Source organism: Sprattus sprattus (genome assembly GCF_963457725.1).
Source record: "Sprattus sprattus genome assembly, chromosome: 3".
Classification (NCBI taxonomy): domain Eukaryota; kingdom Metazoa; phylum Chordata; class Actinopteri; order Clupeiformes; family Clupeidae; genus Sprattus; species Sprattus sprattus.
Window position 1 is genome coordinate 32,515,351 of NC_137922.1, and position 16,770 is coordinate 32,532,120.

The 16,770-nt window shown below is 41.4% G+C and overlaps 1 protein-coding gene across 2 annotated transcripts in view; it reads left to right on the forward strand.

Annotated features, from left to right (window-relative positions):
• The window catches only part of jakmip3 (Janus kinase and microtubule interacting protein 3), a gene marked incomplete at its 5' end in the record, with an annotated part of 43,480 nt that overhangs the window by 1,712 nt on the left and 24,998 nt on the right, over positions 1 to 16,770 (forward strand). For both annotated transcript variants that reach the window (XM_080834270.1, XM_080834271.1), the window contains one exon: positions 12,697 to 13,182. In XM_080834270.1, the coding sequence (XP_080690396.1) occupies positions 12,697 to 13,182 (486 nt within the window). The remainder of the gene's footprint in view (positions 1 to 12,696; positions 13,183 to 16,770) is intronic.

The following is a 16,770-nucleotide window of genomic DNA, read 5'->3' on the forward strand; positions in this document are numbered from 1 at the left end:
TTCCGCTCTCTGCTAATGCACATTCTGTATTCAACTGGAGAGTTTAATTCTAATTGACTGACCCATGCGCCAGTTACTTTAGCTCCCGTTCTAAAGAGCCCATTACCATTTATGGCAGACAGAGGCGAACACCGTCTCCTCCTTTCATCTGCAAAGAGCCAGGGAGGCAGTGGCGGAATCACGCCACTGTGTGCACGTCACTGTGTGCACGCCACTGTGTGTAATTCCTTACACCTCGGCTTTCACCTAGTGACAGGCCTAACTGTCAAAAAATAACCCTTTAGGGGAATATCTAAATATATATCTTAGCAACTCTTTCTGCCTTGCTACAGACACCCCCCACCCCCCCTTACACACACACACACACACACACACACACACACACACACACACATACACACACACACACACACACACACACACACCTGCAGGGATAACCTGGTTGGAGGTGAGATGAATGTGAGGCTGCATGTGTTAATTGTGGCTCTGCTGTGATAAAAAGAAGCACAGTTCTGTCCTGAGCTACAGGGTCGAGACCGGGCCTTGGAGGGGGGGCGCCCTGGTGCATTATGGGTCTGCACAGATGTTCATCTTGCACATTGCGAGGGGAAGGGTGTGAATGGAGCTATTGTGGCGCACAGGCTGCTGTGGACTCCCAGCACACGGTGTCTCCACGTGCCACTCCCTGTTGTTCAGTCTGAAAGGACAATACTCACTCGACATCTGTGGCTGGTGTTAATTAACTCTGTGCCAACCTCTACAAGGCTACTGTTTGGATGGGGGCATATGTCTGTTGCTTATTTACTATGAATATGATAGATTTTTTGCATCGTGTTCCCATATTCCTAGAAGGTATGGGCTGCATTCAGTTAGGTCATTTTGTAAATTTAAAAGAAGGTTAAAAAAGTTCACCTCCTGGCATTGACTAAATCCCTTAAAAAACTCATCTCTGTTCCTCAAAATGACACATTCCTACTGGGGTTTTTTTCATGAAAAAAGTCCCTTCATGGCTTTAAAATGACTTTGATGGAACTCTACACGTTTGCCTCATTTAATATTCATGGCGCTATGATTATGCAAATGAATCACACATGGCTTGTCCTCTGATGGCTCTCATTTTAAGTTAGCCTTATGCTAATGATATGTAAGACCCCACCCTGCAAGGTAATGAGATTGGTTCTTTAGGTATGTGCCATGAAACCCAGGCTGTCTGATTCCGTGTCATTGGTACATTGCAGTTCCAAGGTGAAAATACTCCATGGCATTGACTGCTTATTTCACTGATGATATTGTGTGTCACACAAAACACAATATGGACTTGTAAGCAAGTTTAAAAACTTAAATTTTCCCTGGATGTGGTCTTTAATAGTTTTATAATGGTTACAGACAGAGACCAATATGACCTCAACAACAAATAATGAGCAGACTACAGATTCATTGTGGCCATAATCACTTCAGCAGGGGATCCACACCCTGCTTCCGGCTCTGTTGTCATGGCTCCGCTACCTCTGCTTATGTTGACTCAGAAGTGAACCTGAGAGACTTGTTCCTATAACAATATTCATTTATTACACATGGTTTGAATTAAATACTTTTTAAATGAAAATTGTAAATTAAACTTTTTGTGAGCAGATTGGGAGGATCACTCTTTTAAATAGATTTTTTCCCAAGTGTCTGAACCCAAATTGTTTAAAAATGGGATTGCATTTAATTACGTCTTTAAATGTTGTATGACATCTTTATGACATGCAGAGCAGGATTTACTGTGCAGTTGTCAGAGTTCCCACATTTCACCCAAATGTAATTTCATCCTCTCAGACATGTGTGTGTGTCAGGAAAAAATCCTAAACACTTGCTAAGTTTAGTTAGAATTACTTAGAAATAATGACACCATCAAACCAGAGCAAAGTTGAACAGATCTATTACGCTCTCGGCCGTAGAGCGGAGAGCACCGTGTGTTACCACCTCGTGTGAACTCTCTCTCTCCGCTGGATACATAGATCTTTTATTTAGGGTCCAGTACATAAATTACAAAACACATTTTAACCCCTCCCAGACCCAAAAGTCGCCATCTGGCCTCTGTCCTTTGAAGATAAGAAACCTTGCTTAACAAACAATCACGAAGAGTTTAACATAACACCTGGCCTCATCAATCACCATTGCAATCTCAATGTAAACATTCATGACATTAGTTTTACAATACATCAATTGGTTTTCCTAGAGCTGAAGACGAAGTTGTAAATACCTTAACTAACAATGCCTTTCTAAGATAACTTCAACCCCCTCTCTCAAGAGACAGCATTCCATTGAACAAGACAGAGAAACAGGGCACATAACCAACAGCACAGAACACTTTAGAAAATAGCAGTTATCAGAATTTCCTTTAAGTCTAACACTTCATGATAATATTTAATAATTTCCTTCACATTTCCCTCCTTTTTATCATGATGATAACTCTAATAAAGAAATAACCCTATCTCCTTCAGTTGTCTTCATAGGCATCATTACACTAAACATCATCCTCCTGATAAGTCAATAGAGCATCAAATTCCTGTGATAGCACCATACTCCGTACAGACTTACGTACTACACTAGAAATGAGAATTTTTACACATGTAGAAATACACCTCATTAAAATACAAAACATACAAAAAATGCAACAACAGTTAACAGACCTTTCAACATAATTTGCAACCATGTACCAAAAGTAAGCAACCCAATTAAACCACCCCAAAACATCAACCACTTTATAGCATCACAAACAGCCCTCATTTGCTGTAAGGCTTCAGCTACAGATGGATGTCATCAGATATCCAGGTATCATTCAGCACAACACAAACCCCTTCCACTAGCAGCAGTAAGTAAATCTAGCAGTAATCTATTTTTTTCAGCACCATCAGCAGACTTTTGAGAAACCTTGTCCTTAAGGCCTTCCCCGCTGACTAAGGTGACATTAACACATAGTCCTAACCTATAGTTAAGTCTTCCCATTATTAACATGACTCTACCTAATCCTAAAGACAGAATCAGAGGCAAAATTACTTTGATACTATTGGTCCAAATCTTTTTAAATCATCAGGCATGTCAGTCCCGCACATGATGTCATGGTTCTCAACAGCAAATCTCTTCTTACGAGATAACCCTGCCTGTGAGATCGCACTAACACATAAACATGGTCCGTGACCTGAGCGGGGGCGCGTACGCCCCACCTATGTGAAGAGATCTGACTGTACCATCTTTAAACACACACCCACATTACCTCTCCCAACGTAGGAATACCCTTGTATATTCCCATTTACTGACTCTGGATGAGGAAGTGGTGCGTGAGGACACAGTATCCGTAATAATGACACTGTCTCTGTCTCTCATTGTTCCATTATTTGCAACACATAATGGCTATACAGAATAGACTATCACTTAAGGTGACATCAAAAATGTAGTATTTAGCTCTACTAGTGGTTGGGTCGTGTTAAACACATCCTGCACCTGGATACCGTTTGCATCACAAGATGTAGTATTGCAGCCCCAGCTGTCTGGGCCACACTTCTCTCCAACACAGATCTTGGCTTGATATGACAGTGGTCTAACCTTAAGTCTAGGTTGATAGGAAGAATTTGCATTAAGGTACATAATTAGAAATTAGTCTTATTACGTCTGCTCGCTTGCATAGATGCATATCTATCCCATGAATCAGTAGACTACACAGGTGAGTAACATTCTCCAGTGCCATATATTCTCTCAATTACACTTGTGGAGGACTATAAACCCAAAAGTACACCTGTAATAATCACTAATAGCAACAGTCTAGACATTGTTGTAACCGAATTACACTATTTATGCAATTTACAGAAAAACAATAAACCATATAACCAAGAAACACAGTAAAACAAAAAATGGATACACCAATACTATATTGAGTAAAATTTCGAATTACAAAATTCGGTGACTTTCAGACGGTCAAGATCTAAATTTCTCAACCCCCGGGAGGGAACCACTAAACCTTACTCAAAGCTAGTGGTGTATCCTACTAATAATCTAAGTTAACATTGTGACAGGTGAATACAGGTGGAGCGTTGGCGTTGGCTGTTGGTGTGGCCAGTAGCACTTGGTATGGTCACTCCCACCTTCACCTGGCCTTGTTCCTGTGGGGACACAGAAAAAACTCGAACAGTATGTTGCACTTAACAGTTGGAGTGAGATCTATATTCTGTATAATTATATCAAAGATTGACTTTGAGCAGGGGTTATGTGCATACTTAAAACTACCAAGTCTAAACAATCAGGCCATTGTAAACCTCATTCACAAAATGTCAGACCTTATCATTTCAAATTGCTTCACTAAAAGACTAAAAAAATTTTTTTATAGTTTATTAATACATAATAGTTATTATGTATGCACCTCCCCCCTGTTGAGACATGTAAAGTCACATGACTCAAAATTGCTTCCCATTTTTATCTATATTTATATCCAAATTGATAGGTAATTGAATTGCTTCAAGTAACACTTGTAACAACTTTTATATTTAACTAACATGTGTGAAGCAGCAAAAGCCTTTGCTGTCCATGTATACATTTCCTGCCATTTGAGATAACAGACACACTCTGATCAATGCAACTACGTCTCTCTGCTTAAACAAACAAGCTAGACTACTAGACATCAATCACGTCCATTGACAACCTAGAATCTCTGAGCAGAGACCCCTGATATTACCCTGTAGCAGCATTTCCATGCAGTGTATGCCAGCTACGCAAAACTATGGGCTGAAAATCAACAATGAACTATTTGATTTTCAATCACCCCAAATAAAAAATCCCAGAAAGAATGAAAAACGCGATTTCTCCTAAACCAAAACATCTCTAGACAAAAACAATCGATCCTCAGTTAATGGATCAGACAAAACAACTAGAACAAACACACACACAGCCTTCTGCTGCACTATTCCATGGTGTAATATGACCACATACAGCCAGTCACTTAAACAACCTGCATGGGCCTAGATAATATGTCTATAATGTTTCTTATGTTTTTCCCAAAAAAGTATCTTCTTTCCATATAGGCTACCTTTAAAACATACACCCAGGACGAAGACTTTGTCCCGTAACAACATGCTCACAATTACTCGTAATTGTAACAACATACAATGATCTTATCTTTTAAAATAAATCATGTAGGCTCAATCTTATATCTCAAGTATTCAGTCCTGCTCCATGGCTATTAGAACACCTTAGCTACGTGTGAACTAAATGTATGGATCAGATAATACGATTTAATCTTGCGTTGTCGCTACTGACAGAAAAAAGTACCGATTTTAAGAATCTCACTATTAATTTTTACTTGGTTAACCTTCTGGTAATTTAATTTGTTTTGAGAATTTTCCGACAGCGTCGAGTATTTAATTCGGAAAGTAAATGTTGCTAACTTCATTCCAGTAATACAGCTTTATCCCTGTGTTACTTCTACACAGCCAAGATACTTGGCAGTAGTGATGGGAATTTCGATTCACTTAGAAGATTCATAGTCCTTTGAGTGAATCACTAAAAAGATCCGAATCTGTTGAGTCCTTTGAATCTGAATCAGTATAAATTTTGTCGCTGAATGAGCCCAGCAGCCCACTCCCTAGTGCCTAATGCGCACGCTCCCAGCAAACCACTGTAATGCAGTGCACACACACACACACACACACACACACACACGCGCGCGCACACACACACACACAGTAAGCCTAGATACATTGAACAAATTGTAACATGATAGGCTTGGCTGGTTAGGCAGCTTATCAGAATTAAATATGTTATTTCGGAAATTGTGAATAGATACTTATTTTTTATTCTTACTTAATTTAATAATTTAATTGTCATGTTTACAATAAACAAATTTCAAGAAAATTGGTTCAGACGAGTTACAGTCGATTTTGACTGAAATAAGTCATCAATGATTTGTCAGCTTATCTACCTTACACGTTAAACACGGCCTGAAAGTAGCGTTAATGCTGTTACAAACGTAGAAAATGAATCTGACGACGGGCCTGCTTGCTGTATCAATCAATTGAGGTTGGGTGAAAGACTTACTCAAAGGACTCAGGTGAAATGGGTCGGACTCGTAGGCTATCCGTTTGGGTGAAAGACTAACTCAAAGGATTCAGGTGAAATGGGTCGGACTCGTATCCGGCTGGGTGAAAGACTAACTCAAAAGACTCAGGGGAAATGGGTCGGACTCGTATCCTGTTGAGTGAAAGACTTACTCAAATGACTCAGATGAAATGGGTCGGACTCGTATCCGGTTGAGTGAAAGACTAACTCAAAGGACTCATATTGAATGGGTCGGACATATTTGAATATTAAAAAGTATGCAAACATCGGAGATGTCGACAACGTTATATCAGTCTCAGATAGCAGTCACGTTGGCGACATCTCCGATGTTTGCATCCTTTTTAATTTCACCTGAGTCCTTTGAGTTAGTCTTTCACTCAACCGGATACGAGTCTGACCCATTCCCCCTGAGTCTTTTGAGTTAGTCTTTCACCCAGCCGGATACGAGTCCGACCCATTTCACCTGAATCCTTTGAGTTAGTCTTTCACTCAACCGGATACGAATCCGACCCATGAATTCGCTCAGTCTATGGATCTGGATCTGTGTATGTGCTCTATCTACAGGAAGTTCTTATTCAACCACGCAGCTGGCAGCAGGGTCCGTATATCAATAGCTATGCTTAATCTAAGTTACTATGCAGATGAAAAACGGATGTGTTAATGTTGTTATATATAGTTTGATGACATTCGTGCAATGTTTTAATAATGTCGTCCGTAGCAGCCAGAACCGAAAGATTCGGGTTAATTGAGACCACGGACTCGTGACTCATGGGTGAATGTAAGGATTCGGATCTTTGAATCCGATTGACTCAGATTCAACCACCACTACTTGGCAGTACCGTCAGCCTGTAGATTAGTCGAAGGGGAGAACACCCCTTTACCCTGCACACACGGTCATAGCTTTACCATTCAGGGGACCGTATAGCCTACTTTGTTTTACTATTAATGCTATAATTAACCAATTAGATGACTATAGAAGTGACTTTCTAACCTCTACGCTGAGTTTTAAGACAGACCATTCATATTATTTGTCCATGTGAGTGAAAACACATACCACAAAACCCAGCCATGTAAATAAATTAACCCATGTATAGAAAGTCTCTGAACTTGCTTTTTGCGCTTCTTATATTAATACACGTGTTGTTTAACTATCACATAGCCTTACCGTCTTTCCTACCTACTCGTGATACGGCTAAGCCTAGTTTAGTCATTACATCTTATTCAAGAAGATTTAAACGGACAGAGGATGAACCCGACTTGTAATTTTAAAAAGTATCCTGTTAGCGAATTATTTATCTGTTGACTTTGTTGCCACTGTTATAGTTTCTTTATTCGATGTTAACTAATGCTGACCTTCTTTTAACTAATTCTCGTGACTATTCGTATTCTCTTTGGCATAAAGACTCATAGTTATTGCTCTTTCAACTCTGACTAAGTTCAATTCATAACCTTCTTTACGCTAATATCCTGAATTCTCTAGTATGCCTATCCACACCCTTCAAGGAATGCGGCTACTCTTTTACTAACTTTATAATTTCTGCACTATATTAGGCAAATCCATTATGGAATAGAGATATTTCGGTTGATCAGACTGAAATTCCTAATTCTCTAATCGATCTGCACTTATATTATTTATATCATGTATCAAATAGCATATAGATTTAGCGTCATCATTATCATAATACTCAATACAATTATTGTATGCCTCTTTAATGCTGCGATGATGATGTTCTCTCCCTCGCCTGCGTCTCTATAAGGAGACGGACTTTAGTATTATTTTTACTTTCTTTTATTTCTAGTCCCTACATAGGCTACTCATCACCCTCTTCAGAGCTTATCAAACTTGCTTTTTCTTTTCTCCCTTCTTCTTTCTCTACTCTCCAGCTTTCTATAATAACATGCTGTTTCTTTCTTTGCTCTTATAATCCACACTTCTACCTTCCTTATTCTCCCAATAGGGCTTGTTTCAACCAGTGCTCAAATTCTAGGCTTTGGGCTTCAGCGAAGTCTTCTCATACGCTATGATTTCTGAAGACACGTTAGAACCTTTCTCCAAAACTTATTATAATTAGGACGAGCTGTAAACGTATTGCGAACTATAAACAGTTGTCATACATTCATTTAAGTAATACATAAGTATGACTTTTCACGGATCGTGGTCAATTTACGTTGTCTGTTAGTGATGACGTCATAGCTGCTCGACCACGCCATGTCAATAAAACGAGACACAGTTTTTTCCGCTCAAATACGTTTCTCTATCCAACCTTCTACGTACTTTGTATGGCTAATTTGGCTATTAGTATGTTTCCTTAACCATGTACTTCTTATTGCCACTACAATATTACTATGGTGAGGTTTTTGGATTAAACAAAATATCTCAAATGGATCAACGAAATCTCCAGGGACAGAAGCTTCTAGGCCGGCAAAAGACACCGGTCCGCTGCCCCTCTGGGTGTTAACACAGAGGTTTTTCGCTGTTTTAATTCTGTTCAATCACTTACTCCATTCACACACACATTCATACAGACGTCCATGCATTCCGATGCAAATCACTCTACACCATTCAAGTCCCAGACTTGTTAAAAACATGTTTTTGATGTCCCAGACATCGTTAGATTCCCAGAATCTCTTTATAGCTATTGTCTGTTTTTTAATTAAGCAGCCCCAGGCAATGCTTTAACTAGCCTACTACTCTGTTAGTAAATGACCAGTACACTTACTTATATGTGGGTCAAAGCTGATTCCAGATCCCGTCAGATCCACCTCCCAGGTGCAGAACCGTCAGCTGGCCTATGCAGAATTTCACTACACAGGTCTTTCTGCCGAACGTAGTCGTGGCAGGCGTTGCGCAACGTCTTCAGCTTCCAGGGTCTGCATCTCGGCGGCGGTTCTTGAGGGCTCCAGCTCGTAAGGACCAATATGTCAGGAAAAAATCCTAAACACTTGCTAAGTTTAGTTAGAATTACTTAGAAATAATGACACCATCAAACCAGAGCAAAGTTGAACAGATCTATTACGCTCTCGGCCGTAGAGCGGAGAGCACCGTGTGTTACCACCTCGTGTGAACTCTCTCTCTCCGCTGGATACATAGATCTTTTATTTAGGGTCCAGTACATAAATTACAAAACACATTTTAACCCCTCCCAGACCCAAAAGTCGCCATCTGGCCTCTGTCCTTTGAAGATAAGAAACCTTGCTTAACAAACAATCACGAAGAGTTTAACATAACACCTGGCCTCATCAATCACCATTGCAATCTCAATGTAAACATTCATGACATTAGTTTTACAATACATCAATTGGTTTTCCTAGAGCTGAAGACGAAGTTGTAAATACCTTAACTAACAATGCCTTTCTAAGATAACTTCAACCCCCTCTCTCAAGAGACAGCATTCCATTGAACAAGACAGAGAAACAGGGCACATAACCAACAGCACAGAACACTTTAGAAAATAGCAGTTATCAGAATTTCCTTTAAGTCTAACACTTCATGATAATATTTAATAATTTCCTTCACAGTGTGTGGTTTCACTGAATGTGTGTGTGTGTGGTATGCTGCTGGCCTTAATTAATGTAACGGATGAATGGGTCACTACAGGAGGCTCATGGGAAGCCTTTGGCCTCTGGCTCTGCTCTCTCCGCTGACAACCTAAGCCTCCCTCCACGGCCATCAGTCAGCCCAGACAGCGCTTTCTGTGGCTAAGAATATGACTACTCCTCTTTTTTCCTCCCTGTGTGTTTGTTTTCATTCACGCCTCATGATTATTGCTGTCCGGTCTCCTGACCCACTTATCATCCATACGTCTAGTTAGTTATGGTTCAGGTGCTGCTGCGTATCTCCCAGGCATAGTCACCATCTGTTTGCCTCTGCCAACAGTCTGCTCTAGTCCTCCATGATTATCATGCGGACCCACTGTGTCTGTAGTCGTAAACAACATCACATGGCACAGTACCTGGCTTGTGCTAGTTTGGCTTGAGTATTCTGCACAGTCATGCTGGAGAGTCTGGCTGCAGACTGCGGTAGAGCAGTGCAGTGGAACACTGACCCCAAAGAGAGAGTGAACAGGGTTTATATCAGAGATAATTTTAGATCTGACTAAAAGTCCCTCCCTCACCCATGCAAGCACACCGCCCATGCACCCAAAAAACTCACACACACACACGCATACACACATTTGTTTCTGGTACTGATGCAACTCCCCCCCCCCCCCCCCCCCACCCCCAGTGCCCCTGTTTGGAGGGTGCTGCAGGCACTATGTGTCACTATTTGTTAAACTGGGACAGAGAATGTGAGCGTGACCCCAAGTAAACCCTGTGAGGTAGGGGCCTGACACACTAATTGTCTATAAATAACTGTCTGACATTCTACAGCTGCATAGGGTACAGTATACAAAACAAACCTTTTATTCACAAAAAATAATTTTTTTTCATCATCATCTTTCATTGCCTGTTGCTTCATTTAAATCATCTAATACATGTGTAATATCATTATTAGAATTGAAAACGTTTCCATCACTTTCTCGTGTTTTTGAAGATCAGCTGCTATTGTTGTCCAGTTCCCATTACTTGTGTAGTGACAAGACAGGACAAGATAGTGACACAATGCAACCAATGCTCCATGTGCAGATAAAAGAAGAGCCAAAGGGGAAGAGAAGAGTAAAAGCAAGAGAGCAAAGAGAAGAGAAGAGACCAAATGTTACACAACATTTTATCCTTAAACCCATTCTCTGCGTCTGCCACAGACCAATAGCAACACCCTTTAGCCCAACTAGGCCATTGATAGGTCGACTGGAGTTAATACAGAGGCGGCAGGAGGCTGTTTTTTCAGACCAGATCTGTGTGTCTATTCTGTTCCATTGATCATTTTCAGAGTGCCTTCTGCCTTACACCGAGCCATAACCAATTCCAGTCAATCAACACGTGCAAATATGAAAGGGAGGGGTGTAGACTTTAACATATTCATTTCATTATGTAAATATGTACCAACCGATTGACTACATCAGCATTGACCTTGCAAGGTTCAGGGCTAAACCAGAAGATGTCCATATTAACACTGATGTGTAACACTGATGTCATCACAGTACAGTCAAGTCATTAAGTTTACAGCTCAAAAAACACATTTAAGTGTGCAGTACCACTTTAACTGAATCAGTAACCATCAAAATGGTGTCTCTATTGCAGGGCTGCCCAATTTGGGGCCCGCGGGCCAAATGTGGCACGCGCTGGATTTATTTTGGCCCGCGCTCCGGTCAGAATTATAGTTAGAACGTCATTCGTTAGACAGCATTTTAACCCATTTTTAACAGGGTCTCTGTTTCAACGTCATATTTAACTAAGACTGGTTGCAGTTCACTGCTTGGCCACAGTTTTAACATTGTTTCAGATGGGTCAAGGGGAGCGCTATTGACCTTTTGTCAATACAGATCCATATCTATGGTTATCTTGTTGCTATGCTAGCTAACTAGCTAGCTTTTACCTTAACCTTAAACGATTTAAATGGAAGAGCTCCGTTTGCATGAAATGATAGCTAGTTGTCTAGCTGATGTTATAGTCTTCTCAACTTACATGTAGGCCTATAATGGGAAAAGGTAGAACAAGTTCATATTCATGAGTTCAAATTCACACATGTCAACACGAGTTTAGCAACTGCCAACTGTAAGTACCTTACTTATGTTTGTGTAAAGAATGTTGATATGAAATATGAAATCAACCAGTAGTCAATGTGCAAGCTCTCTCTCTCTCTCTATCTGAGTTGGGGCAGTCTGTCCTTCAGTTGAGGTCAAGGCATGACGCTCTCTTGCTACAAGTTTCACCTGCTCGTGTTAGCTTAACAAATGTTTGTGGAGGTAGCCTTTGGAGTCAAGTGCTGTCACGGCGCTTGTTTCCACGGCACAGCTTACACGTAACTGTTATATCTTTCTCTTTTGACGGATACAAATAGAAAATAATGGGAGTATTTCCATCGAAACATCAGCAGTCACTCTTGTTGCCTGCAATCATGTTTATTAGCCTTTAACTTGCTGTTAGTTGATTGGCCATTATAGAAGTCCCCTACCTATCTTCCCTGTGTATACTAATAGATTACATAAAATTAGTATGATATGTTAATAAATGTTTCTTTTTTTACCTGAAGCAAATGTTATCTTTCCCCATTATTTTCGTCTTGGAGTATACCAGAATGCTTAATTTACATGTTAAAATAACAAAAAAATCTGGGGGGGATACCCCCAGACCCCCCTACAGGCAGGGCTTGGTTTGTCACCTTTTTTTTTTAGCCCTTCTGAGTTTGCAGGTATGTACATTAAAGGTAATGTTAATTGGGTACACATATGCAATACATTTCAATATAATGGGACATGACCTAACATGAAACTCTGGTTTTGGCCCGCGGCCCTCCACTCCGATTAATATTTGGCCCCTGACAAGAAAGAATTTGGGCACCCCTGCTCTATTGTGTCTGTAGAGGGCTCATTCAGTCCATCTAAGGGTTAAAACGGCATCATGTGTGTCCAGTGAAAGCGAACTTGCCAAAGACAGAGGCCTTTTGATTTTAAGTGTCGAGGGCAGAAGGGCACGACATAATGCGCTCTTCATTGTCTCCCGTAGGTGAGTAAGCTGGAGCGCGAGAAGACGCAGGAGGTGCGGCACGAGCAGAACAAGTCGACGGTGGTGGTGACGGAGCTGCGGGCCAAGCTGCACGAGGAGAAGCTGAAGGAGCTGCACAGCGTGCGCGAGACCCTGCTGCGCCAGCACGAGCAGGAGCTGATGCGCGTCATCAAGATCAAAGATGGAGAGATCCAGCGGCTCCAGGGCCTGGTGGCGGCCTTGCGCGACGGCCCCGCCGACAAGCTGCGCTCGGCCCTGGTGGTGGAGGTGCGCGAGGAGGCCCGCCGGGGCTTCGAGAGCGAGCGCAGCCGCCTGCAGCAGGAGATCCTGGAGCTGAAGGGGGCCAAGCGGCAGATGGAGGATGCGCTCAGCACCGCCGTGCAGGCCGACAAGACCAAGGCAGCCGAGATCCGCAGCGTCTACCACCTCCACCAGGAGGAGATCAACCGCATCAAGAGAGAGTGCGAGAGGGAGATCCGGCGTCTGGTACGTGGGCACTTAATGTCAAATCTGTTTAACAGACCGTATGTCATCATCAGCATGATTAATAACTAATGAATGTGAGCTGTAAAAAAACTCCACATGACCACCTCACATATTGAGCTCTGGAGTATTTCTTCGTGCACTAAAATTATAAAGTAGAACTTGCTGAGGAATGAACAGTACTTTTCTAATCTTTAAAAGTAAACGTACTGTCCCACTACTGTCAAGGTGTGCTCTGTGAATTATCACTCAACTTGAGTTCAGGGATGTTGCAAAACCAGAGAGAAATTGTTATTGCTGTTATAGAGGGCAACTGACCCGGTTTGGAGACTCCTTGGAGAGCATGCTGGAGGCTGGGTTTTTGGTCTTTTGTGATCATTTGTACATGTTGTGTGTCTGTGTGTATGTGTAGAGTAGCACACAGCACTGAGATGGAATCATACACCACGGTTTCAGGTTTCAATAATGATTGCACACAGACCCTAGAAACACGAAGGGCCTGGGCTACCATTCTGTTTCAATGAGAATTTTTGAAAGCGATGATTTCCACGCTGACTTGCTAGTTTACTTGACAGTCACATCCTTGAACCTTTCAGACATTATCTTGTGTATATGAAATCAACCCAAGATAATCAATAGGTTTCTTCTGGCAGACAAACAGCAGAACAAAGATATAGAATACATGATAATGATAATATAGATACAGTGGGGAAAATAAGTATTTGAACCCCTGCCAACTTCGCAAGTTTGGCCACTTGCAAAGAAATGTGTGATCTTGAATTTTAATGGTAGGTGTATTTTAACAGTGAGAAACAGAATATCAACAAAAAAATCCAGAAAACTGCATTTTATAAGATTTATGACTTTATTTGCATTTGATGCAAAAAATAAGTATTTGAACCCCCAAGCAAACAGCAAGAATTCTGGCTCCCAATGGCCAGTTATGTGCCCAAAAAGCACACAGATTAGTCCTCATTAGGTCTAACAAGGTATACCTGATCTCAACTGGTGACTTGTATAAAAGAAACCTGTCCAAAGAATCATACTTCACACCTTCAACCTCACCACCATGGGCAAGACCAAAGAGCTGTCCAAGGACGTCAGAGGTAAGATTGTAGACCTGCACAAGGCTGGAATGGGCTACAAAACCACCGGCAAGCAGCTTGGTGAGAAGCAGATAACTATTGGTGGGATTATTCATAAATGGAAGCAACACCAAACAACTGTCACCCGCTCTAGGTCTGGGGCTCCATGCAAGATATCCCCTCGTGCGGAATCAGTGATCATTCGGAAGGTGCAGAATAACCCCAGAACTACACAGGGGGAGCTTGTGAATGATCTCAAGGCAGCTGGGACCAGAGTCACCAAGAAAACCATTGGCAACACACCACACCGTAATTTTTTTAAGTACTTCAGCACTCGCAAGGTCCCCCTGCTCAAGGAAGCGCATGTACAGGGCCATCTGAAGCTTACCATTGCACACTTGAATGATTCTAGGGAGGATTGGGAGACAGAATGTGGTCAGATTATACCAAAATCAAGCTCTTTGGCATCAACTCGACTTGCCGTGTTTGACAGGGGGGGGGATGCTGAATATGACCCCAAGAGTACATCATACCCACCATCAAGTATGGAGGTGGAAACATTATGCTTTGGGGCTGTTTCTCTGCCAAGGGTACAGGACGACTCCACCGCATCAAGGGGACTATGGATGGGGCCATGTAACGTGGAATATTGGGCTTGAACCTCATTCCCTCATTCCCGTCCATTGAAAACACAACCTTAAAGATTTGGAGAGGATCTGGAAAGAGGAGTGGACCAAAATCCCTCCTGAGATGTTTGTTAACCTGGTGACCAACTACAAGAAACGTCTGACGTCTGTGCTTGCCAATAAGGGTTATTCCACCAAGTACTAAGACATTTTTGTCAGTCAGTTTTGGGGGTTCAAATACTTATTTTTTGCATCAAATGCAAATAAAGTCATAAATGTTATAAAATGCATTTTTCTGGATTTTTTTGTTGATATTCTGTTTCTCACTGTTAAGATACACCTACCATTAAAATTATAGATCACACATTTCTTTGCAAGTGGCCAAACTTGTGAAATCGCAAGGGGTTCAAATACTTACTTTCCCCACTGTATTTGATAATGCATCTTCTTTTGGTACACCTGACTGAGACTTGCAATAACCTGTGTAACCATTACAAAATTATTTTGTGCAAACAAACACCTATAAGTGACAGTACATCTCGTTCATATAGCATGCAATAAGAGATAGGGTACTCATTTTGTAATTTTTCCATCATACTTATGTGTCTCTTCAGATTTACAAAGTGCGTTGACAGGACCAAAATGTCCCCAGCCTTCCTTTCCACAGAGCCTTTGCTCTGCCTGTAGATTCCCAAGTGAGCAATAATACTGGAGGGGACATATTCAGAGGCTCTCTGCATGCCATGATGGATGGAGCGTGGCCTTGCCTGAGAATTTAGTGTGAGGCTCCTGTGTCTGGTGCAGTGCTTCTATTCAGCTTCCTTTGGGATGGAGCATCTGAAATGTGGAGAAGTACTGACAGGTTTTTGAGTTTACCAATGGCTCTTCGCCACCATGCTAGTCAACAATATTTTTTATATCTTTTGTCATTATCATACTATTTCTCAAATATTTGTATTTACATATCCATATGCATTTTTTACATAAGGATTTACCAATATTCAAAATACCACTCACAGTTGCTGTTTCATGTCATGTCCCATTTGTCCCCAAGTGTACACCATTGTATTTTTCTGTTCCTTTTATCTTTTCTTGATATGATCTACGAAAGTTGTCACCTTCCATTTTAATGCGTGATTTTATTCAGGTTTGTGGTTTAATCTTCAGATTAATGAAATGGGTAATTAGTATTTTATTATCATGTGGCCCAGGCAAAACAACAGCCGATAGTGGAGGATGGCCCTGTGCTGTTGTGTGTTAAAGAGTTATCGATCCAGGCATGACGTTGACCTTGTGTATCTGTCCCATATTATCCGCTCGAGCCCCAAGTTGTTTGACTTTAATCTCCTTACTCTGATCAGCTAGCTGTGTTGGCAGGGGCCAGGCTAAGGTGAGTTCATCCCCAGTTCCCAGGCAACCTCTCCTCCCAGAGGCCAAAAGAACATCAGATGCTCTAGTTTTAGAGTGCTACAGTTTTGGATAGGGGATAGAAACTTAGGTACCATCTCATGTATTTCCTTATTATTCTTCTATATGTTTTTTTACATAGTGGACCAGTAGGCAAATTGTGCCTAACAGCCTGTGTTCCTAAGTCTATAACATCAGGAGTAACTGACCTTCCCCACAATCACAGAGGAGAGAGAAGAGACAGACAGTCAGTTTGATGACTTTTATGAGACCTGCACGAGAACATACAACACAGGCTGGCCAAATACAGTGAAGATTTAGCATTAAATCTGAGAATATATTGAGGTGGCTAAGATGCTTGCTGAAATGTATATACCTACAGTATACAGCTGTGTAGAAACTGCTTGGGGACCTGAGATGCGTAGAAGGTAGGGATGTATCAGCCATTGTATTTTCTCAGATTGACTCGTATC